The 18,559-nt window shown below is 45.2% G+C and overlaps 1 protein-coding gene and 1 pseudogene across 5 annotated transcripts in view; one reads left to right on the top strand and one right to left on the bottom strand.

The window, feature by feature from the left end:
• The window catches only part of Drc9 (dynein regulatory complex subunit 9), a 45,797-nt gene that overhangs the window by 9,322 nt on the left and 17,916 nt on the right, over nt 1-18,559 (top strand). For all 5 annotated transcript variants that reach the window (XM_076548795.1, XM_015993381.3, XM_076548796.1 and 2 more), the window contains 3 exons: nt 213-385; nt 3,586-3,714; nt 15,274-15,355. In XM_076548795.1, the coding sequence (XP_076404910.1) occupies nt 213-385; nt 3,586-3,714; nt 15,274-15,355 (384 nt within the window). The remainder of the gene's footprint in view (nt 1-212; nt 386-3,585; nt 3,715-15,273; nt 15,356-18,559) is intronic.
• LOC102919243 (translocon-associated protein subunit gamma pseudogene) lies at nt 10,176-10,765 on the bottom strand (annotated as a pseudogene).

The raw sequence follows: 18,559 nt of genomic DNA, 5'->3' as shown, positions 1-18,559 counted from the left end.
GTTTTGTCTGCATGTATGTCTATGTATCAGGTACACCCACAGAGGGCCGAAGAGGGTGTGTGGATCCTCTGGAACCGGAGTTACAGATGGTTGTGAGCCACCCCATGGGGGCTGGAAGTCGAACCCGGGTCCTCTGCAGGAACAAGCACTCTTAACTACTGAACCATCTCTACAACCCCCAAGACAGTATCTTTAATGTCATTTATTTTCAGAAATCCAGCCACGAAGGAACATCTGTGGTCTCAAGTGCAAGGAAAACATCTCTTACTAAAGAAAGATCCACAGTCCCAGAAACCAAACAACGAGGCCTGGATTCTGTCCTTAAAAAACCTACCAGACAGACCATGATGACTCTGGAGACACTGAAGAAGATTCAGAACGACAGGTGAGAAGAGAGAATAGATTTGGGGAGGTAATGATACCAGCCAGGGGGTGTGAAGGGGACTACCAGCTTCTGTGGGTTAGTATCATGTTCAGTAACCCCTGATAATAGGCTTAGCTTAAGGTCTCTAAAGTAGAGTGGTGCAGTTTAAGACATGGCCAGCCTGGTCTACAAAATGACTTCCAGGAGAACCAGGGCTATGCAGAGAAACCCTGTCTCAAAAGACAAAGAACTAGCTGGGCGGTGGTGGCGCACACCTTTAATCCCAGCACTCGGGAGGTAGAGCCAGGTGGATCTCTGTGAGTTCGAGGCCAGCCTGGTCTACAGAGTGAGTTCCAGGACAGGCTCCAAAGCTGCAGAGAACCCCTGTCTGGAAAAACCAAAAAATAAAAAAAAAGAAAAGAAAAGAAAAATCAAAACAACAAACAAACAAAAAACGCACACACACAGAAAAACCCCATGGTGCTGCTGTATTATCTTGGACAAGTTAATGAGCCTTTTTTCTTCCTTTCCTCCTACTCCCACCTCTTCCCCTCTCCCCCCTTTTCTCTTCCTTTTTCTTTTGTTCTCCCTCCCATCCTTCCTTCCTTCTTTCCTTCCTTGCTTCCTGGTCTTTCTTTCTCAGAGTCTCTAGTCCCAAGTGGTCTGAACTCACTGTGTAGACCAGGCTGGCCTCAAACTTCTGGGGCTCTTGCTGTCTCCTGAGTGCAGGGCTTACAGGTCTGCACCACCACATCCTATTTTAGTTTGTAACTTTAAATACTTATCTTTTTTCCTTTTTCTATTTTGTGATACTGGAAACTTTTTGTTTGTTTGTTTGTTTGTTTGTTTGTTTGTTTCTTTCTTTCTTTTCTCCTTCTCCTCCTCCTCCTCCTTCTTCTTCTTCTTTTTTTTTTCTGAGACAGGATTTTTCCATGTAGCCCTGGCTGTCCTGGAACTCGCTTTGCAGACCAGGTTGGCCTCAAACTCACTGAGATTCGCCTGCTTCTGCCTCCTGAGTGCTGGAAAAGGCGTGTGCCACCACTGCCCGGCAGAAACTTTTTTCTTAATAGAGCTGTTAAACCTTTTTGTATAAGTGTAAAATGATAAATATAATTTTCCAATTCTGTATCGAAACAAATAGTAAGTTTAATTTTGTTTAGATTTAATTGATGTGTGTGTGTGTGTGTGTAGGAGTTTTGCCTGCATACATGTATGTGGAACCATGTGTGTGCCTCATGCCTGGTTGTAAGCTGCTGTGTGGATGCTGGGAACCAAACTTGGGTGTTCTACCAAATGCTCCCTGAGCCGGCTCTCCAGTCCTGGTTTTTTTCTTTCCTCCTCCTCCTCCTCTTCTTCCTTTTTTTTTTTTTTTTTTTTTTTTTGGTTGTTGTTGTTTTGTTTTGTTTTGACAGAGTCTCACTATGGAACTCTGGCTGTCCTGGAACTCACTATATAGACCAGGCTGGCCTTGAACTCACAGAGATCTGTCTGCCTTTGCCTTCCTAATGCTGGGATTAAAGACATGTGCCACTATGTCCAGCTAGCTTCTAGCTTTCTTTTTTAAAAAATAAAGGAAAGAAAAAACTAATAATTAAAAATTTTCAAAATTATGGTATACTTCTTAAATGCAGAAGTATATAATGAAATGATAATTTTGTATGGAACTACCAAATGGTTGCTTGTTTCTCTCTCTCTCCTCCTCTCTCTCTCCTCCTCTCTCTCTCTCTCTCTCTCTCTCTCTCTCTCTCTCTCTCTCTCTCTCTCTCTAAAACAAAATCTCATGTAGTCCAGGCTGGCCTCAAACTTACACCACAGCGGAAGCTGACCTTGAACTATATATCGTCTGGCTTACACCTTCCAGGTGCTAGGATTACAGGTGTGCGCCCGCCCGTAACTTCTACTCTTTCTTCAGAGACCTGTGTCTCATTAGGGGTGACCACCTGAGCGGGGACAGGGCTCTTTTCCAGGACCCTGGACGCCTCTCCAGTGGCTGTGCTACCGAGGAACATGTCTCCCTCTCCGCAAACCAGCATTAACCGCCCAGCTCCTCACAGGGGAGGGGAGGGTGGGGGGACCCCTGTGTGAGTCCCCTCCACGCTGTGACCTTACGTTGGGGTATCCAGTCTTAGTCACAGCTGCTGAGAGTTCAGAGTGCAAAGGTCGTGTCAGGGCTGGAGGACGGCACTCCACAACACTGAACCCCTCCCTGCTCTCACACATTCCGTCCACGCTCCTCTCCTGAGATGTCTCCTGAGCCTTGGGAAGCAGTGGCGGAGACACCCCGCTTAGGGGTGAGCACTCGGCAGCCACCATTCTCTGCATTCCCAGGTGCCCTCTGTAACAAGGGGCTACAGTAGGGACTGGAGAGATGGCTCAGTGGTCAGGAGCACTGGCTGCTCTTCCAGAGGTTCTGAGTTCAATTCTCAGCAACCACCTGGTGGCTCACAACCATCTATAGTGAGATCTGGTGCCCTCTTCTGGCCTGCAGGCATACATGCAGGCAGAGCACTGTATACATAATAAATAAATAACTCTTTAAAAGAAGAAAAAAGAGACTACAATAGCACTGATCTGTGGGCAGCAGAAATAGCTGGAAGGCAGAGTGATGGGCACATGTCAACTTTCTATTTCCGGTTTTCTTTTTGGATGTGTGATGTGCACATATATAAGCATAGTTTTGGCATGTGTAGACCTGTGTGGGTACCCGTGTGCACATGTGTGTGTGTGTGCACGCAGAGGCCCGAGATTGATGTCGAGAGTCATCTTCCCTCACTTTTCTACCTTATTCATTGAGGCAGTCTCTCCGTGAAATCTAGAACTCTGGTTAGCTAGCCAGCTCGCTCCAGGAGGGCCCTCCTCCTGCCTTCCTAGAGCTGGGATTACAAGCAGGTCGCCACACCCACCCTGCATTTCCCTGGGTTCGGGGAATCTGAACTTTGGTCACGTCACTTGTATATCGAGCACTTTATCTATTTTGCCGTCTCCCAAGCCCCTGTTTCTCTTTGGGGACAAGGTCTCTGTAGCCTAGGCTGACTCCAAAGCTGCTATGTAGTCCAGGCTGGCCTTGAACTGTGGCGGTCCTCCAGACTTCCAACAGCTGGGGTTACAGGTGTGAGCCAACATGACCAGCCCCTTCCGGCTTTTAACTGGTATGGCTTCTGTAACCCTATAAGGGTGGGGCAGTGTGTCTTCTGAGCTTACTCTGTTTGTCCCCTTTGCAGGCAATATTTCAGTGACGTGATTGCCACCGCCATGAGCGAGATGCAGGATTCGGGCTCTTTCAAGAGTCTCCTGGAAGCCTTGGGCACAGAGAGAGATAAAAAGATGAACTTCCATGAAGCCATCACAAGGTCAGGGTGGTGATGGCTTTATCTGCTTCGGTTCTCTTTTTAGAAGTTCCCTTGATATGATATGCTATTCAGGCAGTTCTTAGACCCTAGGACCTCCTCCTGCCTCCAAGTAGCTGGGACTACAGGCATGTGCCAGACAGCCTGGTCTGCTTTGCAGTGTCTCTTTTCTCACATGTATGTGTACATGGTGTGCATGTGTGTGTATACATGCTTGCTTGTGTGGGGACACATGTCTGTATATGGGTGCGTGCATGTGTGTGTGTGTGTGTGTGTGTGTGTGTGTGTGTGTGTAGGCCTAAGGTTGATGCTGGGAATCTTTCTTGAGTGTTCCTCCACCTTATTCTTTCAGGCAGAATCTCTCAACTGAACCCAGAGCTCACCTGTACAGCTAGTCTGGCTGCTCCAGGGTTACCCTGTCTCTGCATTTGGAGTGCTGGCATTACTCCACAGTGGGTTGTAGCCGGATGCTACTGCACCTGGCTTTACGTGGGTCCTGGGTCTCCAAACTCAGGACCACACTTCATAGCCAGCGCTCTACCCACTGGGCCACCTCTCCAGGCCCTGCTCTGCAGTATTTTAAGGTGGTATAAAACTTCACAGAAGACCTTGATTTCTCAAGCATCAAACATGTACTTTCTAGTTATTGCTGGAAGGCAGACCATTGGGTCCTGAGCTCCTGCATATTCCTAACCCAGGTGGAGCAATAATCCAGACTGGGAGCCTCGGTTACTTGACTCACACTATATTAAGGGTGCTGTAGCTGGGTCTATGGTACAGGCTTGTAATCTCAGATACTCCAGGAGTTGAAGCAGAGGCATTGAAAGTTAGAGGCCAGCATGGTAAGTCAGTGAGACTTAAAACTTAAGTAGGAGAGTGATGGCCTGGCACACAGATGGAGCCCCTGGGTCCAACCCCTTGTACTGTACTACCAGCAAAGCTCCTCTGCTCAAGATGGACGGATGGAAACTCCTGGTCAGTGTCCTAGATGTGGGGCAGCTATGGGGAGCACTTTCGTACATACACAGGTTCCGAGTTTGACCCACAGCACTGCAAAAAAAAAAAAAAAAAAAAAAAAACCACAACAGCAAGCAAAAAGCCAGTGCATACCATGACACATTTCCCTTCCCAGAAATGTTCAGCATGTTCCAAAGATATTCAACCCAGAACCAGGGTGGCTTGGTGGTAGAGCACCTCCTTAGCATATTTGACAGGAAACAAAACAAGGCCAGGCAGTGGTGGTGCACACCTTTAGTCCCAGGCAGAGGCAGGCAGGCAGATCTCTGAATTCGGGGCCAGCCTGGTCTACAAAGTGACTTCCAGGGTAGCCAGGGCTACACAGTGAAACCCTGTCTCAAAAAACAAAACAAAAAACAAACAAACAAAAGCAGAAGAAGAATATTCATTGGTTCCCAGAACCTACATGGTGGCTCACAGCTGCCTCTAACTCCAGTTCCAGGGGATCTGACGCCTCTCTGACCTCCACCTGCTCTTGCAGGCACACGGTGCACATGCATACACTCAGACATACATGCTACACATAAAATTAAATGAATAATAAAGTGAGCCTACACGCGTCAGGTTCCTGTTGCACGTGAAAGGACCTCTCTCCCTGCACATGGCAGCTGCCTGAGGACAATAGCCCCTGTCAGGGGCCTCACCTGCCTGGGCCGTCCCATCTGTGGCAGAGAACTGCACATGCTGTAGCCACTGTTAACTGAATTTATGAGAGGCCACTGTGTGGCACTGAACTCCTATGCGAGGTTCCAGAAGGCCCGACCAGAACAGCGGCATGCCATTTAGCTAAACCAAACTTTAAAACAGGCCAGTTTTCTAAAAGCCAGGAAATTCACCAGCAGCCAATCAGAGACTCCAGTGAGCAGAACTGTCATAATTGAAAAGGCAGTTCTGTCTACGGGGACCCTTTAAGGAAAGTCATTTTGAAATGATCAGTCTGCCTATTAGCCCCTGTTTCTGCTGGTTTGGCCCATTTCTGCCCAAACCACTTCCTTTCCTACACATTACATTTGAAACTTTAGGCCCATGGTCCTGGTAGTTGAGGGAGGTGAGTCTCAGGACCAGGAAAGGGAGAGATCCCACCCTTAGGAATAAGCAGAAGAGGCAGGTGGGGAAACAGGCTGTTGATTGACAGGAGTATTTATCTGGAGTTCATTTGACTCATGAGAGGTGAATTCGAGTCGATCCCCTGAAGCTTGCAAGAATGTTTTTAAGTTCATAAGAAGAGATAAGTTTTAGACCCACTACCATTCCCATTGTTTTTATCTGTACTGAATCTACACTGTAGAAAAGGCCGTAGACTCAGGCCTGTGTGTCGTAGTAGAAGCTTGGGAAATGACTTTGGGTTAAAGTATGAACAACACTCTGTAAGAGAGCTCGGCGAAGACAGAAACCTCCCTGGAGCAGAAAGGCAAAAGCTCACTTGATCTTGACTTTCAGCATGAATACTGACCATGAAAGAGGGGCTTTTGCCCTCTAACCAAAGGCTGGATGTATATAGATTAGACAGACGATTTTAGTACAACGAGAAGCACTTTTAAGTCTATACTTAGAAGACAACCAAAGGCAATTTAAAATCTTGAGCTTGTGACTATGATAATAATGCTTTACCAGAGCTGTTAAGACTCTGAGTTTTTGAAGTCCTAATACAACAGTAGCCTAGCAAGGGAAAGAAATCTAAAACTTTTTCATTCTTTTTATATACCTTCAATCACTTATTACCACTTAAGCTTTTACATCCTCCAGCCATACATGCAATGTATAACTTGCATTTATACACCTTAAAACACCTCCTTAGACCCTAAAACATTTTCTTAGAACCCCACAACTTAAGCTTTCATATCGTCAGACCTTACCTAAACTTTATACCTTTTTTTCTATCCACCACAAGACACAGGTGGTTGAATACTGGGAGCAGTGATTGTAAAGCGAGTTCCTTTAAATAAAGGAATAGTAAAAAGTTACATTGAAATCTGTTTTGTGAGTTTATCTCTTTTCTAAATCTGGTAGCAAGGTAAACTGTATTTAGACCCAGTAGTAGCTCTAGGAAAGTCAGGCCTCACAATATGAAGAGAACTGAGGAGGCTGCAGAAGCCGTGGTTGCTGCTGTTAAACTGACAGAGTTATTACTAGCCTAGTCATCAACATCATCAGAGACCTGAGAAGGATGAATTTTACCTGAGTAATCAGGAAGTACAGACCAAGCAGCTTCCAAATCTATTAGAAATGACAATCCCTCTAGGTTCCTCCACGGTCATTGGGGACAGAGGTCCCAGGGCAGCATCAGTCGTTGGCTGCCAGGCCCAGAAGATCTGATAGGCTCTCCTGTGGAGGAAGATCTTGGGGGCACTGCATACTTTGTCTAGGCAAAGTGGGGCAGTGGACTCTCCAGTGTCCTGCTTGTCCACATTTTGGACAGCATCTGTTGTTTGTTTTTGCTTTTTTGGGGGGGGGCCTTCCACCCACTCCCAAATAAATCACACATGGAGGCTTATTATTACTTATAAATGTCTAGTCTTCGCTTGGCTTGTTTCTTGCCAAGCTTTTCTTAACTTTAAATTATCCTCATCTATCTTTTGCCTGTGGACTTTTCCTGTTCTCTTACTTCTGAAATCTTACTCTTGCTACATGGCTTGCTGTGTAGCTGGGTAGCTGATCCCTGGAGTCCTCCTCCTCCTTTGGCTACTTCTTTCTTCTCCAGAGTTCTCCTTCTATATCTTGTCTCTCCTATTTATTCTCTCTGCCTGCCTGCTCCGTTTATCCTTTCTCCTGCCTTGCTATTGGCCCTTCAGTTCTTTATTAGACCATCGGGTGTTTTAGACAGGCACAGTAACACAGCTTCACAGAGTTAAACAAATGCAACATGAACAACAGTAACACACCTTGAAATAATATTCTACAACAAGCATCCTGTCATCAGATCCTTAGAGGTAAGAGGCTTTTGGAAGTGTAGAGGAGAGCAAGTTTAGCTAGAAGAGGTTTGGGGATCATTTGTTTATGCCAGTAGTAGTTGTTAATGCTTTGTGAGAATTTGGGAATCAAGTTCACCAATTTTTGGCCGTTGATCTGTACTAAGGCCAAGATGTGATAAAATCTGAGTCTGTGGAGGAAGAGAGAGTCTTAAAGCAGAACACTGTGTGGGTGTGTTCCTACAAGTTCCAAGAGGGAGGTGGGAGCTGAGGCCGCAGGACTGCAGCCTGGAGCCAGAGATAGCCAGGGGAGGGCAGGAGAGAGGGAGAGCGGGAGAGAGGGAGACGTGGGTGTCACAGACTGCAAGAGCCAGAGCCACGTGGAGGACCCATGGGGCTAGAGGGAGGCAGCAGCTGAAGAATTGGACTCTAGAATTTGGAATCCAATTCACAAACAAACGATCCCGACATACCTTAGGTTAGATCTGCGGACACTGCAGGGGAGAACAGATATGTGCTGAGCACACAGCAGCTGGCCTGTTCACCTGTTCTTTTGCACACACACCCCAAGTCTGACTCCCACTTTGACATGGGGACCAGATAGAAACACACAGGGCTTGGAGTGAAGAGAAAGAAATAGAGAGTGGGAATCTCTGATGGTCCCCCAATTGCTTGGTCAGTGGCATATTGAGGCTGGATTCGACTGGAAAGGAGAGGCCGGAGGGTCTCCAAAAGACACCCCAAGAGAGCAAGGAGGTGGATGACCCAGTTCCCATAGGTGAGGTAGAGAGAGGGGGCCAGAGCCAAAGTCCAAGGTGTCCCAAGGACCCAGGGAGGACTGAAAGAAGGCACAGATCCAACAGTGGATCGTCATCTTCACAGTTTGGGGGCCAGGGCTAGAAGCCCAAGGAGACCTGGGTGTGGGCAGAAACTGCTCAAAATGAAGCCTCACCCAAGGGAATAGTCAGGGGCGGGTCCATCTGCCAGAGACTCGGGGAAGCATTTATGCTCACTGAGAGGGATCACTCACCAGTTGCCAGTGATGGATGGAAGGCAGAGATTGGTGGACCGGAAAATGGATGTGTTGTGGGTGGAGCAGGTGGGGAGGGTCCCGGTGTGGCTCAGACTGCAGGTGGGTGGGTGCACAAGCCCCAGGAGAGCCCTCTGAGTCTTTGGCACCAATGTTAGGATAATGGCAGGAGAAGGGACTCCAAGGTTATCCCAATCCTTTTTCATTTTTCACAAAAATTTATTTTGTGTGTGTATACATGTAGTCAGAAGTTTCTCCGGTCCTGCCCGACCCCATGGTGGGGACAAATCTCTCCCATCCACATCCCGCAGCCTCTTGGTCCCCAGTAAACACATAGAGGCTTATAATTTTTACAAACTGTATGACCTATGGCAGGCTTCTTGCTAGCTAGCTCTTTCATCTTAAATCAACCCATTCCTATTCATCTATGTATCGCCATGTGTTCCATGGCTTTACCTGCATCCCATTCTTCACACAGATTTTATTAGGGGACACATTGTATCACTACAATCTACAACCTCTTTGAGCAAATCATTCTGGGGCCATTCTGTAAGGCCCACCAGTATTCCCAAAAGACATGAGTTGGAAGGTATCTGGTGTTTTATTACACCATAATCTCTGATTGTTAAAAGTCTGGCTGCATTTTCCTGGATAACACGTTTAATAAAAAAAAATCCTTTAATGAAAGACAAATGACTCTTGTCCAACGCTCACTTTAAAAGCATCTTGAACACTATGAATATATAAAATGAACCTACCATTTGCAACTACCCTGGCCATCCACCTAACCCCAAAGCCAGCGGAAGTGCATAATGGAACTAGTGAAGACAGTACATTTCCTGGCTTTGATTCCTTTTAGACAGGTAAATAGACAAAGTCACATGCACAATATAAGACTGCTTATAACACTTGCCACTTACCCCAAACTAACTTATAGATGTAAAAAACACTAGGTCAAGCCAGAAACTTTTAAGTTCTAAGTCCATAGGCACCTGCCTAAAGTTAGTCCTGTTTAACTGGATCTGAGCAGTTTTTGTTTCCACTAGCATACCAAACAGCTTAAAAATAAAGCAAGCTGCTGTAGCATGAATCTTAAATGGTCTTATTAATAAAAACAAACCTGGAGCCAGGTATTGGGGTGAATGCTGGAAGATCAGAGAAGCAGAACAAGCCACAGCCACCTCACCTTGCCAATCCCTCAGCTGATCCTGTTTCCTCAGACTGGAAGGTTCTGTGTCCTTTTCCAGAATAAATCTCAGCTGAACTGTGCTGCTCAAAAGCCTAAAAGCTTAACCAGCTCTAGTTCCTCGTCCTCACACCTTAAATACCTTTCTGCTTCCTGCCATCACTTCCTGGGATTAAAGGCGTGTGTCACCATGCCTGGCTGTTTCCAGTGTGGCCTTGAACTCACGGAGATCCAGGTGGATCTCTGTCTCTGGAATGCTAGGATTAAAGGTGTGAGTGCCACCATTTTCTGGCCTCTGTATTTAGTGGCTGTTCTGTTCTCTGACCCCAGGTAAGTTTATTAGGGTGCACAATATTTTGGGGAACACAATATCACCCCAAACTACTGTTTATAGCTTCTGAAGACTTTTAAAGGCTACACCGTGGGGTTGAAGTTCTTCAGTATAAAAGAGGAAACAACAGTGACCAAAACCAGGAACAGAGCATTGTCAGAGAAGATGGAAAATGTTGTGGCTTCATAATCGGCAACTTCATTCTTCTTCCACAAGATTCTTCCTTCTTTCTCCTTCCGAGACATCTTTCTATCATCAGCTTCAGAAAGTTTTTGAGTCACTTCCTTGGAAACAGCATCCTCTCTCTTCTGTGCTACTTTGTGCTTGAGGACAAATTTTGCATTCTTGTATGCAAAGGCTATGAAGTAAGTGCTCGCTGATGTCATCACCCTGTGGAGAACAGCAGGCTGGACGAGATCCACATGCCGTATGCACCAGTATGACCCGATGGGGGATGGCAGACATGGTGAACACGTGCTCCCAAAAAACAGCGCCAAGGACGTGGCCGACAGGTTGCAGCTGAAATCCTGAAGGAGCAGGTTCTCCTCAGACTACTGCTTGGAACTGCCTTTGGGAGCCATGGCAGAGCTGAAAACCAGAGGCTGGGAGCAGGAAAACCAGTAGGGCGCAGAAAGCCTAGATAGTCATAAGCATAAAGTTAAAAAATAAAATAATATATAAAAACATAATAAGCCACATAAAGATGGAATTACACAGAAAGTCTGGATTATGTTGTCTGTGGGATTTTTAACTAGAGAGAGACATTTGATTGTAAAGGCTGCTGAGTTAAACCAATATATATATTTTAAAGGTATCTTGACTTCAAAATTTATGTCTAAGGATATGTTGCTTTGGAAAAGAGGTTTTCCTTCTCTTTCCACAGAAGATGAGAAGCTGAGGATTCCTTCCAGGTTAATATGGTTCCATCAAGGAAGACCCCCCTGAGAGGTCTCCAGATGATCCAACATCCAGAACAGCTTCAAGGCAATTGGAAAGATGTGTTGACCTCAGAATGGAAACCAGGATATGTCCTACATTGGGGAAGAGGTTTTGCTTTTGTTTCTGCAGGAGAAGAAAAGCTATGGATACCAACAAATTTAATAAAAATTCACTTTGAACATGAGAAACCCCTTGAGGAGAAGTAATAGCTCACCCACCCATGTGACAAGTTGTAAGAAAAACTCAACAAACAAGGTTTGGGGCAGAGTTCTGTTTTTTGTCTTTATAGGATAATAGGAATGCCCATCTTCAAGAAATCATAAGGCCTTGAACACCCAGATGTCTACAGCAGAAGGGAAGAACCTATTGGTACCAGTGTACTTTACAGGGTAATATCTCACTGCCTAACAGCAGTATCTCTTTAACTCTAGAATAGTTGTGGATCCCAATTCAATTATAAATGAAGCTGGCCTTGGAGTTGGAATGTAGCTCTCTCCTCTAAACTCAAACATGTTGCTAAAAGAAATATGAGAAGAAACTGTCTCATATTGGAAGAGCCAACTGGTGTGAGACAGAAGAAAACCAATAATCTAGGGACCATTGTTGTCAAGATTCTATTTCTCTCCATGCTTATTCTTGACTTCTGGAATCCTTCCTCATGTGTTATGTCATCCTAAGACTCAAAACTTTCCATTTTGATATTAATAATGTTCAAGTTTTCCATAGAGAAAATAAGTCTTCCCAATATCAATCTCTGGAGTCTCTAGAAGGAAGATGGGGCCCCACAACGACGACTCTACTCGGTCCAGAAAGATGCCACTGTACCTAAGAACATTACTCAACGATCAGCTTTGGACTGAAAACTTCAGGACAGTTCTAAGATGAGATGGTCCATCATTCTACACTTGTTGCCAGAATCTCAGACACTCTTACCCATTACTTTGAGACTGGCTGCAGACTCTACAGCCAGTCCTATTGAGACCTAACTATCAAGCTTTCTTACAGAACCCCACAGAGATACCGTCACCCCCTAAACAGCAGGAAGCAATTCCAAAAAAATGATGCCCCTCTCCCAAAGGTTTCATTTTTCTCAGGGTTATAGATGGATGGTTATAGGGTTGAGGGTGGAACAATAAAATTTGGACTCAGTATTCTCCTTTAGAAAAAAAGGGGAATGGATAGGTATAGGATATTAAGTTAGACTATTGTATTTACTAGTAAACTGATTTAGCAAACTATCAGCCTTGGATAATTTGCACTGATGTGGATTCTTGTGTATTTGATACAAATGTAAATTATTCTTATATTCCTATTTAACATAATTTGTATATTGACACAAATACAAAACTATATTTGTTGTATTGTACATATATTTCAACTCTTGTTTGAAATATTTTGTATATTGATGCATATTAAGGATATTGCTGTCATATTGCACTATACATTCCTACCTCTGTTTAAGATATTTTGTGTATTGTCACAATTTTGAGGTCATTGTCCTTATACAGTACATCTGCTTACACACTGTTTATCTTGTTCATGTGAAGTCTTGGTCCTTAGGTTATTTAGGTAGAGAAGACGTACAGAACTATAGTCACCCCTGCTTGTCATTTCTATAGTTATGTTAGTTAGGTTCTCCAGATTTACAGAAACATATGTCAGATGGACAGGTAATCTTCAAACACTTCATAGACCTAGAGAATATGGCATTTAAATGTTTTGAGAACTTAGAATTCTGTTGATGTGAGACACGATTGCTCCTGGCAGCACCAGTCTGATCCCAAGAGAATGTTGGGCTTCTAGACATTTCTGTTTGGAAGTTTGTCGTCTTCTTGGCACAAAATGGCCTGCTGGACAAAGAACTGCCCTTGCCTTCACTGCTGACAGTATGAACGCTGTCCTTTCTGGATGAGCAGGACACAAGGAAAATCAACTACTGAACTCTGCCAAGATAGAGTAAGGTGGTTTTCAAAATTCCTGCTTCTGAAGATGGCCTGTCAGGTATTCTAGGCCTGTAGTCAAATTGGATGCTCTGACGATGCTGAGAAATTTTAGATGACTGTCCAGGCTGCCAGCTGTCTCTGTCTATTCTCACAAGAATTTTGGAAATTGCTTGTTTGCATTTTCCATTTTCTCGGGTATTATTATTTTCCATCTCAGGTCTTTGATGGAGTTGAAGACTAGATAATTACAGTTACAATCTTCTTGTAGCTTAGCTAGCACATATTAGTACTAGAGTTAGAATCTTCAGGATAGGACAGCTAATGGAATAATCTCGGTAATTTTCCATTTACCTATGTTCTGGACATTTCTGGACATTTAGCATGTCCTTCTTGTTTGATGTTATTCTTGTTGGTTGTTTTTTGTTTGTTTGTTTATGTTATTACCCTTTGTATTAATACTTGATAATCATTCTTATTGTATATAGTTTGCATTAAGTTTAGAACTTTCTTAGTTAGGCAGAAAGAGGAAATGTACTGGTATTTGCTCCGCCCATGACCTTGGGCTATAGGACCCGAGAAAGAGGCGGAGCCTCCTGCCATTGTACATGACCTCTTAAAAGGTGGATTCACTCCCAGTCAGATCAGAGGACGACCTCAGCTGTCTACTCTGTATTTGTGAGTGTATTTCCTCAATTTACCTTAATAGATTTCCCTAATACTTCTTAAAGAGACTCATGTGGACATATCGCTTTACACGCACGAGTGCATATGTGTGCACTCACGCCATCGTGTAAACGTGGAGGTCAGAGGACAGCTCGTGGCCGTTAATCTTTCCTTCCCTGTGGGTCTGTGGGCTCGGATGCAGGTCCTCAGGCACGGAGCAGGCACCTCCACCGCTGAGCCGGCTGCTGGTCCTCATCATTCAACTTTTGAGACAAGATTTCTCTGTGTAACCCTGGCTGTCCTGGAACTCACTCTGTAGCCCAGGTTGGCCTTGAACTCAGAGACCCGCCTGCGTCTGCCTCCTGAGTGCTGGGATTAAAGGTGTGCGCCACCACTTGGCCAGTCTACTATCATTAGACTTTTAATTACTTTTACTGTTGTTAATTTTTAAAGCAGTGTTTCATGTGGCCCAGGTAGCCTAGGCTGGACTTAAATTCCCTGTCCTCCTGCCTCTACCTACCAAGTACCCAAATTACAGCTGGCCAATACCAATCCTGGCCTGAGAACCCGATTTCTTATTGTTGCATTTGGTTTATTTATCAGTTGAGTGGTTTTGTGAGCATGTGCACCGAGGTGTGCTGTTGAGCACACGTGGAAGTCAGAACGACTTGTGGGACTCAGTTCTCGCCTTCCACCATGTAGGTTCTGGATTCTAATTAGGTGGTCAGTCTTGGCAGCAAGCACCTTCAGCCACTGAGCCATAGAATGGGCCCAAGAACCTGTGTGTTTTTTAAAGATTTATTTGCATTATTGTTCTATTACGTGGTGTGTGTGTGTGTGTGTGTGTGTGTGTGTGTGTGTGTGTGTATGTGTGTGTTTTGTACAGGTGCCTGCAGAGTCCTGAAGAGACTCATGGATCTCCTGTAGCTAGTGTTGTATTTTAAAAACAGCAGGAAGAAGCCACACCATACAACAGGGCCCACATGGGAGGTTTATTGAGGGGAGCAGGGAGAGAAGGGGCAGAGACTGGTCCCTGGGGACGAGAGCGAAGGAAGAGGAAGAGACCGGAGGTGGGCAAGGCCCGCCTTTTATAAGGAAAGGAAACCTAGTGAATGCACACAGGGGGTGCTCTTCGTGGCTGCAGCTGAGGGGTATCCTGTCAGGACCCTGAGGGCAGGCCAGTACAGATGCCTACATGCTAACAGCTAGTGTTATAGGTGTCTGTGATCTGCTCGGCATGGATGCTGGGAATCAAACTCAGGTCCTCTTCTCTTGACTCAGAGCCATGTCTCCAGCCCAACAACCTACTATGTGTTTGTTTCGTTTGGTTTTCCAAGGCAAGGTTTCCCTGTGTAGCCCTGCCTGCCTGGAACTCATTTGCAGACCAGGCTGGCCTCGAACTCAGCCATACGCCTGCCTCTGCCTCCCGAGACCAGGGATTAAAGGTGTGCGTCACCATCACCTGACAAGAACATGATTTTTTTAATGTCCAGCTGATCCTAACACTTGAGAAGCCCTGTTCTTAACATTCTTTCTTCTTTTAGGGAGGAAAAAGGAAGAAGAGAGATAAAATCTCTTCAGAAACAGTTAATTGATGTCAAAAGGGAACGTCAAATGCAAGTCCAGGTAGGACTTCCCCATGAGGATGACACCAAAGCTACCACCCTAAACCCACTCCATGGAAGTCACCTTCCACAGAGGAGTTAGCTAGGAAAGCCTGTGCTTTGCTGGGGTGCCTATTTAGTTTATTTGATCAATCAATCAATCAATCCATCAATCAATCAATCAGTTTTTTTTTTTTTTGTTTTTGGCACAAGGTTTCTCTGTGTAGACCTGGCTGTCCTGGAACTTGCTCTGTAGATCAGATTGGTCTCGAACTCCCAGAGATCCACCTGCCTCTGCCTCCCGAGTGCTGGGATTAAGGGTGGCAGCCACCACTGCTCGGCTCTGTTGTGGTGCCTTTGCAGGACAGAGGAAGTTGCTTGGTGTATGCCTTTAATCCCAGCACTCAAGTGGCAGAGGCAGGCCTGAGTTGTAGGCCAGCCTGGGCTACGTGGTGAGATCCTGGAGGGAGAGACCAGAGTTGGGGAAGAGAGAGAAGAGAAAGAGAAAGGTGCAAGTGTGTGTGGACTTGAACTTTGGGGTACCAGCCCCTTGGAGCTCCTAGTCTGCTGTTGTCCTTGTGCAGCCCAGGCATTCATTGGGGGTTTTAGTGTCAGAGGATGAGTCTGTCCATCATGGCAGGGAACATAACCGCAGGCAGGCTCTGGAGCAGTAACTGAGAGCTTACAAGAGAGAGAGAGAGAGAGAGAGAGAGAGACAGAGAGAGACAGAGACAGAGACAGAGACAGAGACAGAGACAGAGAGAGAGGTGGGGGGGACAGGGAGAGGGACAGGGACAGGGAGGAGAGAGAGAGGGAGAGGGGAGTTGGAAGGGTTGTTCAAAAGAATTGGTAGCAGCCAAGCATAATGGTGCTAACCTGTAAAGTCTACACTGTGGGAATGGGGGCTGAGGCAGGGGAATTGCAAGTTTGAGGACAACTTAGGCAATAGAGCAAGTATAACCCTGGCAATATAAGCAAGATCTTACTTCAGAAAAATAAAGGGGAGCCTGCGAGGTATCTCAATGGGAAAGTGCTTGCCTAGCATGTACAAAGCACTGGTTCATTATCTCCTGTGTGCGTGTGCATGCGTGTGTGCATGCATGTGTAATGATGTATGAACATGTGGGTGCTGCTGTGTGTGCCCTGTGAGATCATGTGGAAGCCAGAGGAAGATGTTGGGTCTGTTGCTCTGTCACTCTCCATCTTATTGCCTTGAGACAGGGTCTCTCACTGACCCAGGCACTCACCATTTCAGCTAGGCTGGCTTCCAGCGCAATCCTGGGATCTCTGTCTTCACAACCCAGTGCTGGGGTATAGACACAGTGATATCTGGATTTAACACCTATTCATTATTGTTATTATTATTATTATTTGTTAGATAGCATCTTACTTTGTAGTCCTGGAACTCACTATATAGATCAGACTGGTCGGGAACTCTGAGAGATCCACCTGCTTACAACTCTGGAATACTGAGATTAAAGGCATGTGCTACCATGCCCAGAAATGCCTAGCTTTCAAGATTTTTTTAATTAATTAATTTATTTTTAAAATTACACTCATGATATTAATCACATTCACATTTGTGGTATTCATAGATTACATTTGCAGTATTCATTCAAAAAAAATATATATATATTTAATTTTAAATGTCGAATGTCATTTCTTGAAGGGGGTATGAAGTCTTAAATACAGGCTTACAGCACAATGGGAGGACCCCGGAAGGCAGAAGTTTGATACTGATGTTTTACAATCCTGCATCTAAGCTGTTAACGCCCATTATTCAGGATACACAGACAAGGAACTTCCCTTAAGCATTTAGGAGGGTGGAACCTGGCAGGGAATTAGCATTGGGAAGATATCAAGGTCAAGGTCCACAAGCAAGGCAACAGTTACCCAAAACAGGGGCCAGGACCCTGCAGGTCCCCCTTTTATTAAAAAAAGAGCTTCTGACTTGGGTTGCGTGGGACGTCAGCAGGTCACCTTACCCATCATGGAGACGCCTGCCCAGGCCACACAGGTGCTCTGTCTTAGGTTGGTGAGTGCCCCCCAGGTATTACCCGTCTCTGAATAATCATACCGGCTCAATCGTGTGTGAGCTGCATGGTTAATTGCTGCCAAAGATCTCAAAGTGGCACTGGGCTTGCAATCTGTGTGCAAGATGTTTTTAATTACATTTGTTTGTTTTGTGTATGGGTGAGTGTGTGAATGTGTGTGTGTGTGTGTGTGTGTGTGTGTGTGTGTGTGTGTGTGTAAAGGTGTGTAGATGTTAGAAGACAACTTGCAGGAGCTGGTTTTCTCCTTTCTGTAGGCAGACTTTTCTGTCCCACCAGTCAGTTTCCAAATAACCACACAGAGACTTCTTATTATAAATGCTTGGTCAATAGCTTAGACTTGTTACTAACTAGCTCCTACAACTTAAATTAAGCCATATTTCTTTTTTTTTTTTCCAGCATATGTATGTATGTTTATTTCTTTTTTTTTTTTTTGTGATATATATTTTTTATTTTACAATACCATTCAGTTCTACATATCAGCCATGGGTTCCCCTATTCTCCCCCCTCCCACGCCCTCCCCTTACCCCCAGCCCACCCTCCATTCCCATCTCCTCCAGGACAAGTCCTCCCCCGAGGACTGTGATCGACCTGGTAGACTCAGTCCAGGGAGGTCCAGTCCCTTCCTCCCAGACTGAGCCAAGTGTCCCTGCATAAGTTCCTGGTTTCAAACAGCCAACTCATGGAATGAGCACAGGACTTGGTCCCACTGCCTAAATGCCTCCCAAACTGATCAAGCCAATCAACTGTCTCACCTATTCAGAGGGCCTGATCCAGCTGGGAGCCCCTCAGTCTTTGGTTCATAGTTCATGTGTTTCCATTCATTTAAGCCATATTTCTTATCTACCCTCAGCCATGTGGCTTGGTCCCTTTTCTCAGTATAGCAGGTTTATCTTGCTTCTCTTCATGTCTCTTCATGACTCCCGAGACTGCCCTCCTCTTCCCAGCATCCTTAGTCTTGTTCTCCTGCCTAACCTTATGCTGCCTAGCTGTAGGCCAGTCAGCTTCTATATTAAACCAGTCACAGTGACATGTTCACACAGTGTAAAGGAACGGACCACATATCCCCTTCTTGTCTAATTAAAAAGGAAGGTTTTAACTTTAACATAGTAAAATTATATAAAACAAAAACTGTTATCAACTAAGAATTACAGTTACAATATTCAGCCCATTTA

The sequence above is a fragment of the Peromyscus maniculatus genome, chromosome 12, assembly GCF_049852395.1.
Source record: "Peromyscus maniculatus bairdii isolate BWxNUB_F1_BW_parent chromosome 12, HU_Pman_BW_mat_3.1, whole genome shotgun sequence".
NCBI lineage: Eukaryota > Metazoa > Chordata > Mammalia > Rodentia > Cricetidae > Peromyscus > Peromyscus maniculatus.
The sequence above is the reverse complement of the archived record's forward strand: the minus strand, read 5'-3'. Positions and strand labels throughout refer to the sequence as shown.